This window comes from Natrix helvetica (genome assembly GCF_964273705.1).
Source record: "Natrix helvetica genome assembly, chromosome: 3".
Classification (NCBI taxonomy): Eukaryota; Metazoa; Chordata; class Lepidosauria; order Squamata; family Natricidae; genus Natrix; species Natrix helvetica.
In genome coordinates, this window is record NC_138549.1 from 76,827,583 (window position 1) to 76,852,650 (window position 25,068).

Consider the following 25,068-nt stretch of genomic DNA (forward strand, 5'->3'; position numbering starts at 1 on the left):
TTTTAAAGAACGAAACTTTTCAAGCACACCCAAAATTCCTCTGGGATAGTCTTTAATGAATGAATGCCACTGCTCTCCACCTGTTGAACGTTTACTGTTGCTGATGTTTTCTTAGACATAAAAAGAGGTACTTTCCTTGCTTCATCGTATCTTCAGTTACAGGTTTTATTGGAGGGCTCCTTCCAACTTCCTTGCCAATTGCAGATCTCTTGTCCTCCATTAATATACTGTATCTTCTGCTCTGCTAAAGCTCAACGCTCTTTGTAAACTCTGAATATGGTGGATAGCCATCTTGTTTCATGCTAAGGTTGACAGACTTCTGAGCACTGGTTACCTTTTCCTTATGTGCCTGCAAAGAAAATTCATTCATTTATTTAGTTTTAGGTCCTGCCCAACTCTTAAACACCTCTGGACCATTCTTATTAACAAAGCAAAATAATCTTCTCTGAAAACTATTTTATGTAGACAGCCACATTATACCCCTCACATTCCCTTTCTGGATTTTGCAGAATAAGTTCCAGAATGAGAAGTGAAAATCAATCGCCTAAACATGTAACCTAAATTGATTACTTTTAGTTTTTATTGAGTCAGGTTGGTTTCAATTTGATTTCAACTATTGTTACCATTAGTTTTATTTCATTTATGGTATAAGAGGAAATTAATGCATCAGATGAGTTTTATATGCTTTGGAAATTCATCCAATAGGAATTTAAAAAACCTTATAACTATTTGTGGATCCCAAATATAGAATGGGAAGTAAATTTTGCATTTTTAATCCTACTTCAGATTATGCCCTAAATCACATTATCAGGTTCTGAAGTGTCCTGAATCAAAAGATATTTTTCCCCCATATTTTTTCTGAGGACTAACATGTAACATTCAAGTTTAAATAAATTCAGTTTCAGACATTTAATACATATAATATTTTGGAACAATTTTTCATAACCTCTGTTTTCTTTAGATGTTTGGGATTACAATTTCCTCAATTTAATAATTGGTCTGTTATATGAAGAGTAGAGTAGAGTATAAAGAACAGAACAGAATACTTCATTTGGTCAAGTGTGCAGAAGCTCTCATTGGACATGCATAATAACAGAGTAATAATCATCATAATAATGATACCAATAAGAGGGGATAGTAGACAAGATGAGGATATTATTATTATTATTATTATTATTATTATTGTTGTTGTTGTTGTTGTTGTTGTTATTGTTATGATATAAATAATAATAAAACTCACTTCACTGAGTTTCATGCTTAATGAATAAAAGAAATAATAATAATACAGCCATACCAAATGGGTAAATATACTTAAACATAAGACATGTGGGAATTAGATCTTCAGCAGAGTGATGGCACGAAGGAAAAAACTGCCTTTATGTCTACCTGTTTTGGCATGCAACGTCCTGTAGCAGCATCCTGAGAGGAGGAATCGAAACAGTTTATGACCAGAATGTGAGGAGTCTGTAGATATTTCCTCAGCCCTCTTTCTCACCCATGCAGCATGCAGGTCCTCTATGGAAGGGAGACTATTGCAGTTGTTTTTTCTGCAGTCCTAACTACCGGTATCTGTTGAAGTCTGTACTTGTTTGGCTGCTGTATAAAATCAGATAGTTATCAAACTACAAATGACATACTCAATAATTTCCCTGTAAAATTGTATCAACAGTTCCTGGGGCAATCGGAACTTTCTGAGTTGATGCAGGAAGGAGCATTCTTTGTTGTGCCTTTTTAATGATTGTTAATAAATAATAATAATAATAATAATAATAATAATAATAATAATAATAATAATAATAATAATAATAATAAATATTTATTTCTTAGCCGCACCCTCTCCCGAAGGACTCGGGGCGGCATACAATAAAACACATGAAATAAATATCTAGACAGGACATACATATAACAAAGACGTATACCAAGACGTGTACAAGGAGGAGGTGGGCTGATGAATAAAAACAATTAAAATCACAATGTTTAAAAACCCCTAAATAAATGAATACAATTAAATTACCCAAATAAAAAACCCGTCAGGAGCGATATAGTTAGATCATAGTTGAGCCAGGCCAGCTACTTGGAATAGGTGGGTCTTGAGCTTTACACGGAAGGAGCGGAGGTCAGAGGTATTCCTAATATCCGGAGGGAGGTCATTCCACAGGGCTGGGCCCGCCACAGAGAAGGCTCTACTCCTAGGCGCCGCCCCTCGGCACTGTCTGGTGGACGGCACCTGGAGGAGACCCTCTCTGTGCGAGCGGATTGGTCGCAGGGATATATGGGGCAGAATACGATCCCGCAAGTAACTAGGTCCTGAGCCATGGAGCGCTTTAAAGATCGTTATCAAAACCTTGAAACGCACCCGATAGACCACAGGAAGCCAGTGCAGCTCGCGCAGGAACGGTGTCACATGGGAGTACCTGGTACTCCCCATAATTACCCGCGCGGCTGCGTTCTGGACCAACTGTAGCCTCCGGGTGCATTTCAAGGGAAGCCCCATGTAGAGAGCGTTACAGTAGTCCAAGCGAGACGTCACCAGCGCATGAGTGACCGTGCGTAAGGCGTCCCGGTCCAGTAGGGGGCGCAATTGGCGCACCAGGCGGACCTGGTGGAACGCCCCCCTTGCCACGGCTGTCACATGGTCATCCATGGACAGCCGGGCATCCAGGAGGACGCCCAAATTGCGCGCCCGCTCCACGGGGCGAGTTGAATGCCCCCGATGGGCAATGATTTATTTATTTATTTCTTGGATTTCTAGACCGCCCCCTCTCCCAGGAAGGGACTCGGGGCGGTGATGGGATTAATTGGCTGAACCGGGGAGCCGGTACCCACAGCCACTCCGTCTTGGAGGGGTTGAGTTTGAGTCGGTTGTCATCCATCCAGACCCGTACGGCTTCCACACACCGGGACATCATTTCGACGGCCTCGTTGGGGTGGTTCGGGGTGGAAATGTACAGCTGAGTATCATCAGCGTACAGATGGTATCCCACCCCGAAACCACGGATGATCTCACCCAGCGGCTTCATATATGTGTTGAACAGGAGTGGCGAGAGGACCGACCCCTGTGGTACCCCGCAAGTAAGGGGGCGTAGGATCGACCTCTCCTCCCCTGCCAACACACGTTGCGTCTGGCCAGAAAGGTAGGAGCCGAACCACCACAAAACGGTGCCCCGGACCCCCAACCCCTCCAGACGGCGCAACAGGATACCATGGTCGATGGTATCAAAAGCCGCTGAGAGGTCTAATAGGACCAGGATAGAGGAACAACCCCTATCTCTGGCCGTCCAGAGATCATCCACCAACGCGACCAAGGCCATCTCCGTGCTGTGACCGGGGCGGAAGCCGGACTGGCGCGGGTCTAGATAATCATTTTCCTCCAGATGTCGTGGAAACTGGTAAGCCACCACACTCTCTACAACCTTCACCAAAAAGGGAAAGTTGGAGACAGGACGATAATTGGCCAGCTCCAACGGGTCCAGGGAAGGCTTCTTGAGCAAGGGTCTCACTACCGCCTCTTTCAAGGCGGCCGGGAGAGACCCCTCGCTCAAAAGCGTTCACTAGGCCCAGGAGCCAGTCTCGTGTAACCTCCCAGGATGCCAGTACAAGCCAGGAGGGGCACGGGTCCAATAAACATGTGGTGGGTCGCAGTCGTCCACGCATTCTGTCCAAATCCTCGATGGCAACCAAGTCAAACTCCTCCCAGGTCGATTCCTCAAGACTAGCCACAGACGTCTCCATTGGACCACTCAAATCCTTCCGGATTTGAGCGATTTTATCCTGCAGATATTTCCCAAATTCCTCTGCCCTGCCCTGTAGAGGGGCCTCCCGCCGCCTCTGAAACAAGAGGGAGCGGGACACCCGAAACAGGGCAGCAGGGCGGTTCTCTGTGGATGCAATGAGAGTGGCACAATATTGGCGTTTGGCCACTCTCAATGCCACAAGGTACGTCCTTAAATGGGCTCGTGCCTGTGTTCGATCAAATTCGGAACGGGAGGATCTCCAACGACTCTCTAGGCGTCTCTTGCGGCATTTCATCACCCTTAGCTCCTCGGTAAACCAAGGGGCCAGGGTGGATCGTTGCCGCCGGAGAGGCCGCAAAGGCGCCACCCGGTTCAAGGCCCCGGTAGTCGCATTATTCCACGCGACCACCAGGTCTTCTACCCGGGGGCGGGTCAAGGTTACAGGAGGTGGCCCAAGCTCCGTCTGGAATCTATCTGGTTCCATCAGGCGCCTGGGGCGGAACCATCTAGTGCTTTCTGGTTCCGCCTCCCCGCAGCGGGAGGTAGCACCAGGGAAGTCAAGACGAAGGAGTGTTCTAATGTTATGAGTCCATTTCAAATCCTGGGAGATTATAGAACCCAAACACTTGAAGGGCCTATTGCTGTTACTGTGCTGCCTAACAAGATTTAGAATAGGAGGGCTCCTCTTAAAATCTACTCTATATGAATTGATAAACCAATGCAATTAAATAATTTCAATTGAAGAAAACTATTTTGAAAATATTTGAAGAGCAACATTTTCTCAGAAACATTTGCAACACACCTCCAAGAGAGATCAGCGTTATAAAACTTCAAAAAAAGAGCCAATAATTCTACTTTTCTCCAAATTTACATTTTTGGAGAATCTCAAATACTTAATCAAAGCTGTGGTTCTTACTCTATTTAGAAACTTAGTATGATTATTAAGGCATATCATAATATGCATTATCAATATATGCTTTCACCATGGCATCAGAAGTTCTACTATTTCAGAAAGATTTGTTCCATACTGTCTGTTCCTTTTATTCCACTTAATAGGTCTTTTTAAACAGCTGCATTTAAAAGTACTTTCCCTCCCTGTTAGAACTGAGATAATATAACAAAAATTAAACCCTTCTTTTCATTTATCTACAAATGGAGATCTTCTAGAATATACTTACTCCTTCCCATCCCTAACAATCTCATCCTGATCAACAGAAGGCCTGCCATTTTCATCCTGTGTTTAATATCACATTCAGTTTCTCCCTAGATGTATAAAGAAAATGAATTTGAGATATAAACCAAACTTGTGAGCTAATGTGTGAAATGAAATAGAACTTGTGAAGTAAGCTCATGAAGTAAACCAAACTTGTGAAGGAACATAGCTTTGTGGAATGAGGTAGCATAGAATCCTGAGGGGTTGAACAATTCAAGTGTGAATGTCTGCAGGAGAAGGCTACTCACACTAAGAAATAATGCTTGCATACTATGGAGTTGGTACTTTGATTTAGCCCTATGTGGAAGCCTAAGCCTTGACAAGCAAGTCTGCTTTAATTAAAGTTAAAATAAGAGGATGGAGAAGGCAGAATAGAAGTTTCTTTGTAGAATCTAGATGGATTTGAGAGTGAGTGGACCTCTATAAAGTTTGACAAAGGTATCATATCATATAAAGCAAAACCATATTAACTACTGATATAGACATATTGGACATATAAAGGTGGCAACACATGATTCAGAATATTCCAGCTAGCCTGAGAAGGACCAATCAGGAATCAGAGATATTGGCTGGAAATAGAGGTGGGTTGCTGCCGGCTCGACCCGGATCGGGTGAACCAGTAGTAGTGGAGGTGGGAGACTCCAACCACCTGCCCAGACGCTTCTGGGCATCGCACACACGCGGGAGCGCGCCTGAACAGGTAGTAAAAAAATTAGCAACCCACCTCTGGTTGGAAAGCATGGATCCCAGCAGCCTGGACTGAGGATATGAAAGATCTGGATGTTTCGAACCAGATTTTCACAGGGTTTCTGGTAACTGCCTGATCGCTTGCTGTGCTGATTTGCATTTTTGTGATATTCAACAAGACACTTAATTGAACTGATTATTCAATTAAGGATCTGCAATTTGTTAAACATCTTATTTTTATATAAATAAATCTATTATTTTTTATTCTATGTAACAGTTATACTGTCATATCTTAAACATTGTAGCTGCTAATTTATAGTGAAAATGGAGTGAACTATAATTTCTCTTTGTTCTGATGTTTCCTTGGTCATGAAAGCATTTAGGGAAACTAAAGGTGGGGGAACTTCCTGATACCCTTTTTGGAGAAGTTAGTCTTAAGTTAACATTTGAAAGCAAACCTTCACAGTTTTCTCCCCACAAAACTGGTCATTATAAAAAGCTGGTTTGAGGTAAAAACTGTGATTTGATTCATAATGAATGGATTTGGGTCTCAAACATCTGGAATTTGGGGTGTCCATACTTGGTGCGGGGGAACATTTTATAAAGATACAAAAAAGTGGTTTCTAAACTTCTATAGAGCAATTATGGTTACAACATAACCCTCTTCTTTCTACAATCTGTCTTGCCTGAACATCAAAACCATGAATCGTAAGTTCATTTTTTGTTTTGTTTTTCACATTAAGTCCATAAGGGATTTCATAAAAAATATTGAAAATGCTCAATTTCCACCATCTTCACCAATTATTACTCCATTTGGGCAGTATTCAATTTCTCCATCCTTGGTCATACAAACATTTTGCTGCAATTATCATATGCATAAACAAAGCTATCACATTCCATGACTTTTTTCTTATCTTGCTCTATTCTCTAGGCCACCATGGACAATATCTGTGATTGAATCCAGAAAAGAAATTGTTTCTTCTGTGCTAACTTACTCTTGATACCTGTGCATTTACGTACTGTATCTGCAAACTGGAGCCAAGCTGCATTTATTCCCTCTTCAGAGATTTATATATAGATATGACCTGTTTGTGAACAGTCGCGGCTGCAACACTAGAAGTAATAGTCTAAATGGGATTGTTAGCACTTCTATCACTTGGCAATCCAGCAATCACTGACTATCAAGGGGCATTTCCAGGCAGAATCTGTCTTTTTAGGAATAATATGGTCTTAGCCAGCATAGGTTGAATGTCCCAACTTTGGCTGATCAAGAACAACTTTAATGGATTTAATTTCTTTCATCCAGCGATAATGAAAGAATACTCATTACTGACTTGATGTAATGGAATGTGTGAATAACCTTGGGGAATAAAGGGAAAAGATGCTTCCTATGAAACAATCAGTCAAAAGATGCAGGAGCCCCCAGTGGCATAATGATCAAAGAAATAAAATTAGGAAGAACCTGCCTTAATGAATCAAGCAGTTAAAAGTGGCGGTGGAAAGTTTCTACACTTAGACTTGCAAGATTCTGTTAATGTACCCTTATAATAAAGCAGAATTAGTTCATCTAGTAGTGTTTCTGGTCTGGTTTACTTCGAAGGACCAATGTTTACTGTACATGACAAGAAGTAGAAGAGTTTCGGATGGATCATCTAGTGCCGTAATGGGCACGCATGCCCAAAGCGGCACATGAAGCCATGTCGTCCAGCACATGTGGCCTTGCCTGTTTGTCTTCTGGGTTTTGATCAGCTGTCCTTCACGTGTGCGGCAGTGCCAAAAACCATTGTGGGCATGCACGCCAGCCAGCTGCTTGTTGGGTGCATATGCGTGCCAGAATCCAGAAGTTCAGCTTTTCTTGAGCGCGATCCCTTCGCTTGTGGCAGTGCTGAAAACTGGCCTGCGCATGTGCACCGGCCAGCTGACCGTTGGGCACACATGTGCGCTAGAACCTGGAAGTTTGGCTTATCTGGAGCACGCGTGCGATGTTTCCATGCAACCTTTTCGGCACTCAGTGCCAAAAAGGTTTGCCATCATTGATCTAGTGGTGCCAAGTAACAATGCAGGACAGCAAAGGAAAACCTGGACCCCATAGACCAGATATTGAGATGTCATTTGGTTTACATCCAGGTCTATTTTTGGCACATGAAAATCACTGCAAATCAATGCTGCTAAAGCTCAGATCCATCAGGGAATCCTCTACAATGGTTGATTGTATTCAAACCTGCCAAAAATGACGAGAAGAGGTCAAAGCATCACAATGCACATTTTTGCAAGCACAGCAATCAGCTTTGTTGCCTTCTTGCATTTTCCCAGGTTTGACTCTCTAATTTCTACTGCAAGTATTATTACAGAATAGCGGTTACATCATTTACCTACTTCCAAAATGTTAATTGGCAAAAAAAAAAATAATTATTATTTTTCCTTCCCAGATTTGCCCACTTTTTGCTGTTCTTTTTTTAAAATTGTCCTTTGGTGCTCTTTCGTCGTTTTTGTTACCATTTGCGATATAAAATTTTCATCCTGACTTCACAATAGGCTTACTAGCCTTTTTAAAGATTACCTGGATCCTCCTGGGTAATTGGGGCTTGGAGGTTCAGGGCTGTGCAGTAGAATTTGCTGTGCATCTGGTGGATTAAATCATTCAGATCTATTCTCAGTAGGCAACCAAGAGCGGATTTACCCAGTTATCTAGAACTAGTTTCATCCTGTCTGACCCAAGAAAATTGACATGGTGTTGAGACTGGAACTATATTCATGCCCTTCCTGACTGATCAAGGCTGCCTGGGAATTGACATGTGGATTAGTCCTAGTGATGGCTAATTTATCCTTGAGGGAAGGAGTGTTCCAAGCATCATTTAATATGAAACAGGTTCATCTTTGCTGGAGCCCACTATTCTGGGTATCTTTTGGCTACTCCCCTTTTTATGTTGAGAAAATGATGGCACTGGCACTGCAAAGGATTGTGGATGTAACAGATTATCTCAACACCTTTTAGTCAGGTTTCAGGTCTTGATATGGGACAAAAATACCATTTCCATTGCACTTTTAAATGAGCAAGATGAGGGTGATATATCCATCTTGACTCTTCTTGATCTCTCATCACCCTTTGATACCATAAATCATGGTATCCTCTCATGGTGAGAGTTGGAGGTGAGGAGAAATGGTTTGTGCTGAATCACCTCCTTCTTCCAAGATTGGTCCCAATTGGTTTTGATAGAGAGCAACAAAATCAATCCATGCCCCCTGCTTTGTGGGGTCTGGCAGGGCTCAGAGTTCCCTCTAATTTTTTAAAAGATCTACATGAACTTGTTGAATAAGCATGAGGTATCAACAGTATGCACATGATACTCAATCGTACACCTCCGTAATGGGTGAATTAAGTGATGCTGTGGATGTTTTTTTCCAGTGGTAAGATAGAGTGACTGTGGATGGTAGCTTTTTTGTATCTGGGGGCTTACCATCTTTGGTCTTTGTTAGTGTTGCACTACACTTTCTTGTGGACTCGGGATTCCTGCTCAAGAAACAGGTGACAGGTCAACTTTGTGTTGTGCACCAACTGCACCCTTTCCTGGATTGGAAAGCCCCTCTATCAACTGTTCATGCCCTGGCCAATTCTTGTATGGATTATTGCAATGCACACTACCTAACCCTTGAAAAATATCCAGAAGCACAGCATATGAGAATGTGGCATCCCAAGCAAACTTGGGCACCATTGGGACACCTGATGTAGCACCTCTGCTGGGTGAATTATATTGGGTGGCTCTTTGTTTCTGCGTCCAATGCAAGATGTTGGTTCAAGGACTTTTAAAGCCCTTGATGGCAAGGTCTGGGATTAACTGAGGAATTGCCTCATTCCTATTATATCAACTCATCTCATTCAATCAGGCAGGAAGACCTTGTTGGCCAAATAATTTAGTCAGTCAGGGTCTAGATGAAAAGCCTCTTCCCTGCCCTATCAACATCTTGCCCCCAGATGTGAGATTGGCCCCCACTCTCTTTGCCTTCCAGAAAAGCTTTAAGATCTGGTCTGTCAACCAGCATGGGGATCCAGTAGTTGTTCATAACCCTGGGGGTGGTTGGTGGCTGGAGGACACTCTCTGCCTTTTAAACTTTGATTATCTTTGTAAGTAACTTTGTGGTTTTTTACTTGCAAATCTCTCAAGTCACTTAGATGAATCAAGTGTATACATTTGATTAATAGATAAATTTTGTTGCTTTATGTTTATAGGCAGCAATATATATGTAACAAAAAAAACACACCAATAATAAAGCCAGGGAAGTTATTTGTGAATGAGGAATCCAGTTCAGCAGCCAGATAAAATGGCTGTGGAGGGTAGCAATCAGGGAGTCAATCAAAGTACCTGAGTTTGTGTAAAAAGGTAGTAAAATGCAGCAGGCAATATGGTAAGCACAATCCTGCACAAAACTATATAAAGTTGGAAAGATTCTTCTTTTTTCTTTTCTTTTTTCTTTTCTTTTTTCTCCTCTCCTTCGCTCCCATCTCCTTTATCCTTCTTTCCCCTTTCCTTTCCTTTCCTTTCCTTTTTTGTTATAATATTTTTATTAAAGTTGAAAGATACAATATAAAAGATTAATATAAACTAAAAAAGGAAAAAGAAGTGCAGAGGACAAAAGGAAAACATAAATAACAGAAGAAAAGTGATATGTAAAGAAATGAAGTTGCTACCTTCAAATCAAAACGAAATACAATAAAGATATCAAATTATATGACATCGAAACAGAACCACACGAATTGGATAAAATTATTCAAAGCTCAGATAGAAAGATGATAGGGAGAATATATAAATTTCTCCTGAAGTATAAAATGGAAGAGGAAATTGTGAAAGAACAAATGATAAAATGGGCGCAGAACTTTGGATATAATATTGAATTAGACAAATGGGAAAAATTTTGGGGAACAAACTTAAAAATGACAATCTCAGTTGCATACAAGGAAAACCAATGCAAAATGTTTTATAGATGGCACCTGGCACCAACAAGGTTAGCTAAAATATAAACAAATACCTCCTCAAAATGTTGGAAATGCGAATCGATACATGGAACGTATTACCATTTATGGTGGACCTGTGAGGAGGCTAACATTTTTTGGAAAAAGATCAAAAATTGGCTGGAGCCAATAACCGGGGTTAAAATAGAATGAAAACCTGAAATTTTTTTATTAGGAATAATGTCTGCAAAATACAAAAAAGAAATCCAGTATTTAATACTACATATAATTAAGGTGGCAAGGATTGCTTTTGCACAGAAATGGAAAAACAAACTAACTCCAAGTGAAGATGAAATAATAAGAAAGGTTATGGACTGTGCTGAAATGGACAAACTAACTAAAGAAATTCAGGGAAAAGAAGAATCAGAATTCTACCAGATATGGGATAAATGGTATAGGTGGATGGAGGAAAGAAACAAGAATCAATGAAGGAATGTAACAAAACTCAAAAATAATAGTTATGAGTAAAATAAGAAAGTTAAGAATGGTGAAACTCAAATGAAATACAATTGAATGGGAAATAATATAAGGTGAGCGCTATTGATTGATAACTGCTATTAGAAAGAACAGGAAGCTCCTGTTTGTATTGCATTATGTAAATGTGTTGTACGTCTAAGTTGTGTGTGTGTGTATTTTATATGTTTGTTAATAAAATTGAAAAGAAAAAGAAAAAAAAGAAATGAAGTTGCTTTGTTTGATCAAGGTTAAAATCTGTTGCTTCTTTCTGGTAATTTACTGGATTTTTTGTCACTAAGGACTGAATGATGAGGCTTTAAACATTTATCTATAGACAAGAGTTGATATATGGGAAGAAGAGATATTCTACTTTAAGAGAAAGTAATGTTAAAACTAAAGGAGTATAGAGTGGGTTTATTGGACTGATATAATATATGTTGTTATTTCTGGTATCCTTTATGGACTTTCACTGACTAGCAAAATGAGACTCAATGATGAGACTTTAAGAATTTGTTTATGCATGAGATATGGAAAGAAGAAATCTTTGCAGTATTATCAGAGAAGGTGATAAGTTATTGAAATTGTAATTGTCATGATGAAGTTGGAGAGGTGCTTTCATAGTGAGCTTGGGATGAGTTAAGGCCCCTATTACCTGTTGCTGTTATCTATACTCACAATTGGAAATACTTTTCTGATGGAAATCCTGCATTCAGCTGAGTTTTAATGTCTTATCAACATAGACACATCTAAAGACTGTGTTGCTGAACACACTTACTAGGAGATAAATCCCATTGAACCTTGTTAGTATTTTCATCAGCGTATATATTTATAGGATTGTATTGTTAACATTCAATGACCTGCTGTGGACAAATTTGCAATGGTCAGGTAGTTTAAATGTAGGTTCTGTAGATGTTACGTGTTTCAGCTGCTTCTTCTCTTTATTTATTTTATTTATTTCTGTAGGCTATTTTGAGTATACTCGAGCAACAGGAGATACCTCGAAATAACAATAACAATTTCAGGACAATGACTGACATCCTTGCTGCTGTCAGTGGTGTGGTATTGGGTCAACATTTTCCTCAGCATGATGAATGATCTATGAAAGGAGAGAGACACACCAAACCAGTCCAAACCAAAATAACCAGGCCAATTCTTGCTGTAGGAAATAAGTCAATGACACTTCTTTGGATTCAATGCATAGGAAATGTATTTTATAAAGGATTTTACAGTGAATCGTGAAGTTGTCATAGAAATGAAAGATTTAAGGAATATATTTTAATTATTCCTTATGTAAGTACAAATGGGTAACTTCGGGATACTTTCCAGTCCCCATTTTTAGAGCCCCTTAATAAAGGAAACAATGTTTCCAACTGCTGGTTTTGTAAACGTAAATTCAAAAACCCTACTGTTGATAAATGTGATAAATCCATGGAATCCCTCTTGCAAATGATTCCAAGTCACAGGGACTCCATTGTCCTCTAGTCGTTTTTTGTAGATAAATCCTTCGTCCCGAAGTAGATCATATTCACAGGTCAAAATGTATGTCTCAGGAAGTTGCTTTATAATGTCATCCTCACTGATAATTGGTGACCGCATTGTCATATCATTCAGACCAATTGCTTCATACAGTTCTTTTGAAAATGGACATGGCATTGGGGGATTATAACCCCGGGCTTTAAACTCACTGGGGATAAGATCTGCACTAATCCATTTCTTGATTTTCTGCTTCAGGTCTTCAGGAACATGGCCATTCCTTCCCAGTTTTTCTTTGTCTACACCTTTCTGGTTAAGAAATTTTAAAGCAAGGCCTAAAAACCGCTTTCTGGTAAGAAGAGGGCCATGTTGGTTTTGAAAATGGGATGGTAGCATGAAGTCCAATCTCTGCAGGAAAGGATATATCAAGATCTGTGCTCGGATCTTTGGCTGGTTCCCCATTTTTGCCAATTCTTGACAAACAGCAGCAACCATTATTCCACCACTGCTATCTCCAGCAAGAAGAATGTGATTTGTATTGACTCCATAGTCTTTGGCGTGTTTCATAAAATACAGGGTGGTAGCTATGGCATCTGTTAACTGGGCAGGATGTTGGTGCTCAGGGCCTAAACGATACCTGCAAGAACAATAAGACTTTGTTGAAATTTTCTCAGAAGGAATTAGCTTTTCTTGAAGACAACCCACTGTTGGGTTCCAATAAAAGGATGCACTATATTAACTATTTAATTTTAGTATATTTTTGCTATTCTCACAAGGAGATGGCAGTTGAATATCTTGTACTTTTATTGCTGATAGGAACAGCAATTCCCTTCTCCTTGGATGTATTTCTCTGCTATTTCTCCCAGTGCATAGTTGCTCTTCCACTTCTTTGTTTCAGAACAAAAGAAGGACCAGAAGGATAGGGCTACAGAGCCACACACACAGAAAACAAGGAGGAAATGTTAGTCTCTTTATTGAGTACAATAAGTCCTCACTCCTTATTATGGCAATTCCATTTCAAAATGAAACGTCGTGTAGCTGTGCCAACTGCTACCACAGTGGGATCTGCTGTGGTTTGTTTATTTATCTATTTATGAAATTTATTGGTTGCCCATCTTATCATCGGGTAACTCTGGGCAGCTTATAGTTACATAAAAGCTAAAACATTAAAACATTAAAAACAAACATTAAAACCAAAGACACACAGGGAGGGCAGAGGCAGAGTGTGGGCCAAGCTGGGAACTGTTATTCCCAATCAACCCCTCCATTGCTCTGTTCGCCCACTGGGGCCCCCAAGCCGACTGAGACAGCCACATCTTTAGGCTCTTACAAAAAGATAGGTGGGTCGGGGCCCACCTCACATCGGGGGCAAGATGTTCCAGAGGGAAGCAGAGAAAGCTCTCCTCCTGGACCCCGTCAGCCAGAATAGTTGGGCTGACGAGACCCACAGAATGACTCCTCTGCTGGCATGAGTGGTATGGGCCAATCCCAGTGTTATGAGATGGTCCCTCAAGTAATCTGGACCCCTGCCAAGGCTGCTAAGTAAATCACACATGGTCGAGCAAGATATCATATGACTGCAACTTGTGACTTCCTGTTGGCTTCTTCATTGCTTTTGTTTGTCATAAACTGGCTGTGAAAGTAGCAAATGGGGATCATTTCGATTAGCTGGCCTGGCATAATTATAATTGTGACAACTGTTACCTCCTGGAAACATATTCTTACCTGGTTATTTATACGGTACGGTTTTAAATTTAACTGATTTTAGGGTTTTTAGAACCATATTTATATTCTTCCGTACAGTTCTTTTAAATTTTTAACCTCCTCCTTATGTGTATTTATATCTGTATTTATATTTGTATTTGATACTTGTTGTTTGTTGTGTGGACTGTACACCGCCCCGAGTCCTTTTTGGGAGAGGGGGCGGTCTAGAAATTCGAAGAAAATAAATAAATAAAATAAAACATAACTGCGTGAATGTTTGGAGAAATTTGGAGCATTGTCATAACTTTGAATGCTTGTGAAACAAATGGTCTGTAAGTAATGGTGGGTTTCTATTATTTTTACTACCAGTTTGCTCATGCGGGCATGTGGGCAGAGCCTCCCACCACCGCCACTAACAGTTCGCCCATTATGGTCCGAACCAGCAGCAACCCACCTCTGTCTGTTAGTGAGGACTACCTGTATGCATTATTATATTATCAGGTCAAAATAAGCAGGAAAACCAAATAGAAAAGACTGTCATGATGATATAGTGTTTACGGTTATTTGAAATCAATTTCTGCTGCTAAATACGGGTAGTCCTTGACTTACAACAGTTCATTTATTGACCATTCAAAGTTACCATGGCCCTGAAAAAAGTTACTTATGACTGCTTTTCACACTTTACTACCATTACAGCATCCCCATGGTCACATGATCAAAATTCAACTGGCTCATATTTATGGGGGTTGCAGTGTCTTAGGGTGATATGAACCCCTTTTGCAACCTTCTAACAAGCAAAGTCAATGGGTAAACCAGATTCACTTAACAGCCGTGTTACTAACTCGCCAAAAGGCAAGAAAAGTAATCAAAGTTGCAAAACTCACTTAACAAATGTTTCACTTAGCAAGAGAAATGTTGGGCTTAATTGTGGTCATAAGTTGAGACTCCCTGTACTTCCTTTCTTCTCAAGGGTAATGTATCTCTGCCGTCAGGGGGCAGAAGAAAGGAAATTCCTGATTTCCTAAACTAATTTAGGTCATTCTTTCAAAACAGATCTGAGAGGTCTGAGATAAAATAAATTTGGATTTGTGAATCTGATTTACACAAGACAAAAGGGATGCAATCATAGGGCAGTTTTTGGCAAAGTTGCACAATGTGCAGTATTTTCTCTGCAGATTCTTAAAGTACTTTTGCATAATTTACTCTGCTTTTCTTGATGGAGAAAGTCCAAAGAAAGGTGCAGGGAACTGAGCCTCCTTTTTCTGACTCAGGAAAGAGGAGAAATGAGCCATTTTCCTCTCCTTTTCCTCTTTACTTTTATGATTTGCCCCATCAAGCAGTGGCCAAGCCTAACAACTGTAAATACAAAATAGCATGCAAAAATATTAAAAGATGCATAAAAATAAAGTAGGCAAAGCATACAAATGAAAACACTTACTCTGCAAATACTACCACTGAATCACTTTCTCGAGAAAGATAGCAGCATAGTGTATTATAATTATCTATGGGAAAAAAAATAAGTATTAATGTTCAGGCACTTCCACATTGCAAACATGTTGTTGATATTGTTTTGACTTATAGCCAAATGATTTCTTTCAATCACAGTGACCCTATCCTCAAGTCTAAAGAGGAGTTAGAATCGGAAGGCGGTATTTGCCATTGGTTTACATATTTACAATTGAAAGAAAGATTTAATAGCAATAGCTCTTAGACTTATATACCACTTCGCAGTGCTTTACAGCCCTCTCTAAGTGGTTTACAGAGTCAGCCTATTGTCCTCAATAATCTGAGCCCTCCTGGAATTATAAAACCCGGGTGAACCCTAGAGGAATCTCCTTGTACAACTCTTCCTTGGATTGGGAAAAATTGACTTTAACCAGAGGGGAGCTTTTATTGAAGATCGATATCCCACACTGGACTTTGCCTGTCTCTTGGCCCCCCCCTGACAGCGCACTCCTAAAACGCCATCTTTTCTCGTTTAGACCTATAACTTTTTTTGAACTTTGAAATGCCTGCAAAAAAGCCTCCACCCAAACCATCCTCGGCTCCATCTTCTGCTGTCTCAAGCCCGGTTCCCCCGCAAATGCAATTAACCTTTTTTTTGCAACCAAAAGCTCCCGAGGGGGAACAGCAGTCTCAAGAAACGTTCCACCAAATGTTTCAGACACTCTTAAAGGGACAGGACGAAATAAAAAAGCAGCTGGCGGACTTAAAGGAAGAACTCAGACAGAATCAACAACAGACTTTACAAAATAGTCAAAAAATAAATGCTCTGGAGGAGGGTGCTGTGGGGGGTGGGAGAAGAGATGAAGGCTTTACAAAAAAAATGTTGGGTTTGAGAGTTACATGGAAAAAATGGAATTTGAAAGGATGTCTTTTTTTCTTAGATTTGAAAATATACCTGAAACAGAGGGTGAAGACTTAAGTGAGACTATGATAACAATGCTAGCAGATTATATTAAAAGAGATAAACAGCAGCTAGGGTGGGATATTGACCTGATATATAGAATCAATTCAGCATATGCTAGAATATACAATGTTCCAAGGGAGGTACATGTTAAGTTTTTTAGAAAGACTACAAGAGATGAGATTCTAGGAGTTCAAAGGGGGGAACTTCTAAGATATAAGGACAAAGAAATAACCATTCTGAAACAGATACCAAAAAGAATAAGAGATAAGAGGAAGAAATTCTTCTTTCTAACTAAAAAGCTATATGAAAAAAATATCTGGCTTCGGTGGTTAATTCCAGAAGGCTTGTTTATTTTTTGGGAGGGGGGTAGAGTGAGAATTAACACAGTGGTGGAGGCAGAAGCCTTCATGGGAAAACATAAGGACCTCCTAGGTGAAACAAGAGACGGCACACAAGACATGAAGGGGGGAGGAGCCTTGGCTCAGCCAACAGACAGGGGAGAGGAGACAGCAATGAAACTTAGGTCACAGAAATGAATTAAAAACATATCGCAATTGCTAATATAATGAAATGCAGAAGTGATATAAAGTATGGTTGAAGATGTCAAAGAATTGAGTAAATAACTGCTAATATGAATGTAACAATGATATTTTGATATATATATAAAATATGAAAGAGATGCAAGATTCCGGGGAAGTACCACCTTCCGTATGATGTAGCTGTCAAAAAATTTTTCCCACACTTATGTACCCTTTTCCCCAAAATATTTGAAAAAAACCAATACAACTTTTGTTATAAAAAAATAATAATAATCTAAGCCCTCATTTTACCCATCTTGGAACGATGGAAGTCTGAGTCAACCTTGAGTCTGCCAAACTGCTGGCAGCCGGTGATCAGCAGAAATAGCCTGCAGTACCTCACTCTAACCACTGCGCCACTGCTTTTTATCTAAACTAGATAAAAAGAGTTTGATTTTGTGAAAAATGAATCGGATATCATACTGTGTGGCATTGATGAACATCTTATTGCTAAAGTTTATAAATTGTTATTGAATTTGGAGAAGGAGGATGTAAAGCATTGTATGATTCAGTGAGCAAAGAATTTTGTATATAGTATAGTGCTTGAACTATGGGAGAATATGTGGACAAAAGTCTAAAATTTACATTGAAATATAATGTAAAAGAAATTTTTTATAAGATAGAGTATCAGCATATCAGCAGATATGTTGTCAAGAATATATAAAGTAATTTCAAAAGAGTGTTGGAAATGTAAATGTAAAGAAGAAACTTTTTATTGTTTATGGTTAACATATGATAAAGCAAAGAAATATTGCAGTAGGATTCACATCATAATATAGAAGAGTCTACTGAAGATTCTTAAAGTGAATATAAACCAGAGACTTTTCGTTTAGGATACAGATAAAGAACTTGAATTTTTTTTGAACTTATATATGTTGACAGCAGCAAGATTACTTTATGCACAAAAATGGAAGGAAGCTGTGATTTCCACAATGGAGAAATGGCTGCAAAAGTTAGAGTCAGAAGAGATGCTTTGATTAAAGAAAAGAACACAATTAATTTTGTTTCTACATGGAAACTGCTTTTGGACTTTGTGCTTGAGATGGAAAAATGATATTTTGATTTTGGGTTTTGTTGATCAATAGGTTTGATGTTATAGAAGCAAACATTTTACTCTGTACTTTTTTTCTTTTTTCTTCTTTTTAAAGCCTAATGGAGGTAAAATTTAATGGACAATCAGTTTGAAATCAGTGAGCAATAATGTCTATTATTATGAATTCAGACAGCCTTGATTATGCAGTATGAGGTTTTTTATGCATGACCTTTTCCTATTTTGGGGATCTAGTTCAGAAGATACTGAAGATAGGATTTCATATAGCCCATATTGCATGAAAGGATTTAAAAATAGTCAACCTCAACCTTGGGAATAACTGAGAATATATCTTATTTGTATCCATTTTGATGTTTTTTCTTTGCAAATGTTTCTTTTACTTGTACTCAGAATACTCTTTTCTATGGCTATACTCACATATTATTGGTTGTGTTAAATCTTGTGATGTAACTGGACAGATGACTATTTCTAACCCAATCAACTTTTGCTTAGAAGTTCTTTTTTTGTGCCATAGAAGTAAATGTAATTGATGGATTGCTTTTCAACTTCATTGCTTATTGAAAAAGAGAAGACAAAGTAGAACCGAGGGCCAGATTTGGCATCATTACCAAACGAGGCAGGACTAGATGAATCAAAAGTTGGAATTAAGATTGCTGGGAGAAATATCAAAAACCTCAGATATGCAGATGATACCACTGTAATGGCAGAAAGCGAAGAGGAACTAAAGAGCCTCTTGATGTGGGGGAAGAAGGAGAGGGCAAAAATTGACTTGAAGCTCAATATTAAGAAAACTAAGATCATGGCAACCAGCCCTCTGAATTCCTGGAAAATAGATGGGGAAGAAATGGAGGTAGTGGCAGATGTTATTTTCCTGGGCTCCAAGATCACCGCAGATGGGGACTTCACCCAAGAAATTAAATGACGCTTGCTTCTGGGGAAGAAAGCTATGGCATATCTAGACAGCATACTAAAAATCAGAGACATCACCCTGCCAACAAAAGTGTGTCTAGTCAAGGCTATGGTTTTCCCAGTTACAATGTATGGCTGTGAAGGTTGGACCATAAGAAAGGCTGAGCACCAAAGAATTGAGGCCTTTGAACTATGGTGTTGGAGAAGATTCCTGCGAGTCCCTTGGACTGCAAGACGATCAAATGTTAAGTCCTAGAGGAGGTCAACCTTAACTGCTCTTTAGAAAGCCAGATCCTGAAGAAGAAAGGGACGACAGAGAATGAAGTGGCTGGATGGAGTCACTGAAGCTGTAGGTGTGAGCTTAAATGGACTCCAGAGGATGGTAGAGGGCAGGAAGGCCTGGAGGAATGTTGTCCATGGGGTCGCGATGGGTCAGACATGACTTCGCAACTTACAACATCAGATTAGGTACCATTAGAAATTGGGACAGCAACATCATATAGATAGAAGAGAGTATTTGTACCTCAGGATTGTACTGTGGGGTACTTGGTGCTCTCTGAGCTTAGTGGTTTTCTTGCAAATGTTTCATTACCAAGCTAGATTATATCTGTTTTATTCATACAATGTTTATGTCCCAATTTCTAATGTCCCAATTTCTTCTCTGAATTGCATTTTCTGTTTTGAACAAGCCGCTTCATTGGAAGGATACTTGGGCAAGAGTATTTTGGGTGTTGGATTAAAAAAAGGCAATGCAAGAACTACTTAATCAATTTTTGATTGCAAGCCATTTCAAAAATACACATACAAATGGATACTTTAATTATACCCTAAAAACTGTTCCTTTTGGAAGCAGGTTGATGCAAACCTATGCAAAACTGTGCATTAAATCTTTGTTTTAGGAAGAAGCCATTAGCCAGAGAAATTATTTTCTTCCTTTCTATTATACTGTTTGAAGCATCAATGATTCAACAAGACACATGTATTTCTAAACTCTAAAGAAAGAAGTTAGTTCTAGTTCTATCTGGGTTAGGATCTACCTATCTGAGATGGTATCTGACAGATTAAGAATCTAATAGGCAGCTTCTAATCTTGAGTAATCCCAAGCAATCAAGATCCTCAGGAACAGATTTTGGCTTGTGATAGACCACTTTTGAAACAGATGGAAAATGATCTTTTGCTGGGCATTAACTTTAGATTGGCATGGCTGTGCATTTCTATAATTGTTCCTCAGCACAATTATAGATTTGTGTGTACAAATTATAGATTTGTATGTACTTTCCAATTTCAGTTAAGCTTTTGTACTCATCTTATTTGGACATCCAGCAAAAATGGAGGTAGCATGATGGTTTAAGTGCATAGCTAGGCATTCTGGGAAAGCCATCCTTTTTCTTTCTTCCTCCCTCCCTTTTTCCACAATACTGACTGATTACAAATATGTTTCACCCATGAAGATTTTAAAAAGAAAAGTTAATATTATATGAAATATCTTACTTTTGCATCCAAACATGCAACATCCTCCATGTAGGAAGATCAGTCCTTTTCTTAGGCCAGGATTTATCTTTTTGGGCTGGTAAATCCTTACTGGTACATTTTCAAATGTTGTATCTGTAAGGTAGATCTTTGGATCCCTTGCTTGTGGCATTAAACTTGATACAAATCTTACAAACTTCATTTGACCACAGAGGCCCAGTTTCTCGCAAATCTTCCCCTGTTTTACATTAAGAAAAGATTGGTAGATTAGACATTATGAATTAAAAATAATTACAACAAATTCTAAAATAAATGATAATCTTAATTGATGAAAATTATTGATTTGTTGCATAACTTTGATGGGCATAAAGTGCTAGTGGTAATTATACTCAAACTGATTCAACGGAAGGTTTTTTCCTTTCTCAGCAGCAATATTCATAATAATTAAACCTTTTGTATCAACAGCTTCAGAACATAAGGGAACATTAAAAAAACACTTTCATAAGTTTCAGAATTTTCTAAACTCTGGGAGGACTGGTGTTGGGTGAACAAATCTGAGACAAAACACACTCCTTGCTCTGCATGGATGTGCCATAGGTGATGAGCCATAGTGGTGCAGTGGTTAGAATGCAGTATCGCAAGCTAACTCTGCTCACTGGCAGGAGTTCAATTCTGACTGGCTCAAGGTTGACTCAGCCTTCTATCCTTCGGAGGTCAGTAAAATGAGGACCCAGATTGTTGAGGTCAATATGCTGACTCTTTAAATCGCTTAGAGAGGGCTGTAAAGCACTATGAAGCAATATATAAGTCTAAGAGCTATTGCTATTATTATTTCTTCTAATTCTAGTGGTTAGAAATGTGGGCAGTACAATCTCTTGGCAAAAATGAAACTCCATGTGAGTCTTGATTCAACATGCGAGTGAATCAAGAAAATGCAAGTGTTGGGCCATACTTGCTGAGGACAATACGCTGACTCTGTAAATCACTTAATCACCACACTATGAAGTGGTAGTAAGTGCAATTGCTATTGCTATGGGTGTGGACAGCCTCTGCTGAGCTGTTGGTGGTAGTTTGGGATTTCAAGAGCTGTTGATGTGAGTCCATTATGACAAGACCTGGGATGGGAGGGTGCAGGTGTAGTCAACACACTCTGATCTTATGATTTATACATTAATTCAAGGGGTGACGGATTACAAAGTTTGCAATCATTGGTGCAAATGATTGTGGCCAGTTTGTTCAAGAGAGTTTGGAGAGTCTGGACTATGGAACTGAAAATTTAAGTAATTGAAATCCATTATTCTTGGTCACTGTTGAGCATTAATAATAAGTGCCTGAAAAAGCACTGAACCAACGATTCCAACTCATTCAAGACAGACTGTAATTCCTAAGGTTGTGTCAATTGGGATAGGGTAATTAGTGTACACAAGATTAAATTCTAATTTAACTAAAGTCATACTCTTAACATATAAGCATTTAATTGAAAGATCACTTTTTTCCAAAAAACAATGTTACCCACTATGTGCCGGTAGAAGTAACAAACAGTATTGTGTTAAAAATGATTATGAGTAGGCATTTCTATTACCACATTGAATTAATTTATTTCTTTTAATATATGCATGTCCACTACCTTATACAAGTAGTCCTTGACTTACAACCATTCATTTAGTGACTGTTTGAAGTTACAAAGGTACTGAAATCATAAGGGTCACTTATGATTGTTTTTCATACTTATGACCATTGCAGTAGCCCTATGGTCATGTGCTCAAAATTCAAACACTTGGTAACTGACTCATGCTTATGACGGTTGCAGTGTCCCGGGCTCAGGTGATCACCTTTTGCAAACTTCAGATAAACTAAGTCAATGGGGAAGCCAAATTCATTTAACAATTGTATTACTAATTTGATGACTGCAGTGATTCAGTTGACAAGTGCGGCAAGAAAGGTAGTAAAATGGGGGCAAAAGTCATTCAATAACTGTCTCCCTTACTCATAAACATTTTGGGCTCCATTGGGATCATCAAGTCAAGGACTACCTGTACAATATAATTCCTGGTAATTGACAATCACAGCATAGAAAAATACCTCCCTCCCAGGTACACAGGTGATGGATTCAATGCCTATCCTAGCCTAAGGCCTGGGAGAAAGGTAAGTCTTTGTGGCCTTTAGGAATTATACATTTCAAGACGTGTTAGTTCAATATTTAAGTAGCATACATGGATAAAAAGTAAAAATAAATTTGGCATGCCAAAAAGCATCTACTACAATCAGGATTTTTTTTAATGCCATCAAACTGGTTTGGCAAGTTTCATCTGAGTTTGCCTCACTCCATTTCTTTCCTAGGGCAGTCTCTCATATCATTCCTCAACTCACATTAAATGCATTAATCAATTATTCTCAATGAGAGCTTTCTATTCTTCTGGAACTTCATTTTCAGTGCCTGTCTTGATGAGAGGTCATAAAGCTCCAGTAACTTTGGCTTTTGAACTTAACAGATGCATAGATTCTAACCGAAACAGATTCAGAGATACAGGATAAAACTATTCCTCTAGAAACAGATTTATTAATCACGTATAATGACCCCAGATCATATATAAGGAAGGAAGGAAGGAAGAAGGAAAGGTAAGGAAGGAAGGGAGGGAGGGAGGAAGGATCTTCTTACCAAATTAAATAGCCAGATCACCAACAAATGAAGCAGCCAGATTCTGATAGGCTGTTTGTCACCCAGATGAAGATCTATTTTCCTGGTTGTAAAATAAGGAATCAAAAAATATTTCAGGAACCATCTCTGAAGAAGTGAAAAAACAGTGGACAACAGCATGTTCAGTGTCTTATTACAGGCAGTGCTCTTTTGGCAAGAGCTACTTGAGAAGGATTGTAGCAATTATCATTGCTTAAACAAGCTTTCACCTAGAGCCAATTAAGAATGAGCAAGATTTTGAATGGAAGCATTTATAGAGACAGGAGGTAGAATATATACATCAGATGATCATCCTTTATTAATGAGTAGGAGTGTTATCACAACTAGAAGAGAATTACAATAGAACAAGCTAAAAGAATCCCTGAGCGAACTGGCAGTAGTCTCTGCCAAAACCCATCCCTGGTCTCTGTGGTCATGTGGCCAGCATGACTAAATGCCGAAGGCGCATGGGACACTGTTACCTTCCCACCAAAGGCGGTCCCTATTTTTCTACTTGCATTTTTATATGCTTTCAAACAACTAGGATGGCAGAAGCTGGGACAAGTACTGGGATCTCACATAATGATGTGGTGCTAGGGTTTTGAACCCCTGAACTGCTGACCTTCTGATTTTAGCCACTTAGCCACTGAGCCATTTTAATACATCTTTATTAATTATGATATCTTCCTTGGTGTTCACTTTTTTGGGAATCTGACCCACAACAGCGATAGCCAGCAATAGTCATTCACTCAAGAAAAATACGCAGGCATGCCACTGCATTAAAGGATATATGATAGGAAACATTTTTATATATGGATATTCCTTGTTTAGCAACTACAATTGGGATCAACAACTAGATTGTTAAGCAAAGTAGACCTGAAAAAGTAATAAATGCAAGGATTGGTCGCAAAGTTACTTTTTTAAAAAATCACCATTGTTATTGTTAAACAAGAACTATTTGTGATTCATAGTATTCACATATTTTCTTATCAATTTATTCTAAATTTTATTGTACCTATTCTATATTTTGCATTTTCATTGCTAGGTGCAATAAGAGAGAATTTTTTGGGGGAATGATTAAAAATATAATAAATAATGTAAAGTGAATGAATATTTTTTAATGTAAATATAGATAAAATCTGTTCACCTATTGGTGCACTAATGAGGAACACCCCCCCCCCCCCATGCATGTAGTATTGTCAGAAGAAGATCTTTCGGGGAAGAAAATATTTAATATTCTCTGTTTCCTACAGTTCAGGTAATTATCAACCTACTCTTCTCAGCTGCTACTGTTTACTTTTTCAAAGTATGTATGTTAAATTCATAATAAACAAAGGGGCATATATAACCTTATCCACTTTGCCTCTGAATGCAAATCTGTCACTGTCATTGAATTAAACATAAAAGAAAAATGCATCATCTTCATTTACTTGCAAGTGGTGCTAATTTTTGTTATGGTACATAACTTTATTTGGTATTTTGTCAACATCTATTTTTCTTTTTATTATTGTTTACTGGCCTTTCTTGATGTCATCTTGTAATATGTACCTGCTCATGAAATGCCCTGTGTTCTGCATAAATAGCACTAAGTATATATTATACACAATAAATCCATAAATATTATATATACTTTTTTAAAATATCAGAGCTAGTATAATTCACCCCTTCCAGCATTCAGCTTGACTCAGTGGGCATTGT

General features: G+C 38.9%; 1 protein-coding gene across 1 annotated transcript; it reads right to left on the minus strand.

The window, feature by feature from the left end:
- Nucleotides 1-12,430: 12,430 nt before the first annotated feature.
- Nucleotides 12,431-23,511, minus strand: LOC309389957 (arylacetamide deacetylase-like 4; the record flags this gene model as incomplete). Its single annotated transcript, XM_081948923.1, has 4 exons — nt 12,431-13,208; nt 15,714-15,777; nt 20,715-20,931; nt 23,353-23,511. 4 exons carry the CDS (start codon nt 23,509-23,511, stop codon nt 12,434-12,436), a joined length of 1,215 nt encoding a protein of 404 aa, XP_081805049.1. The 3' UTR covers nt 12,431-12,433.
- Between the last annotated feature and the right edge of the window lie 1,557 nt (nt 23,512-25,068).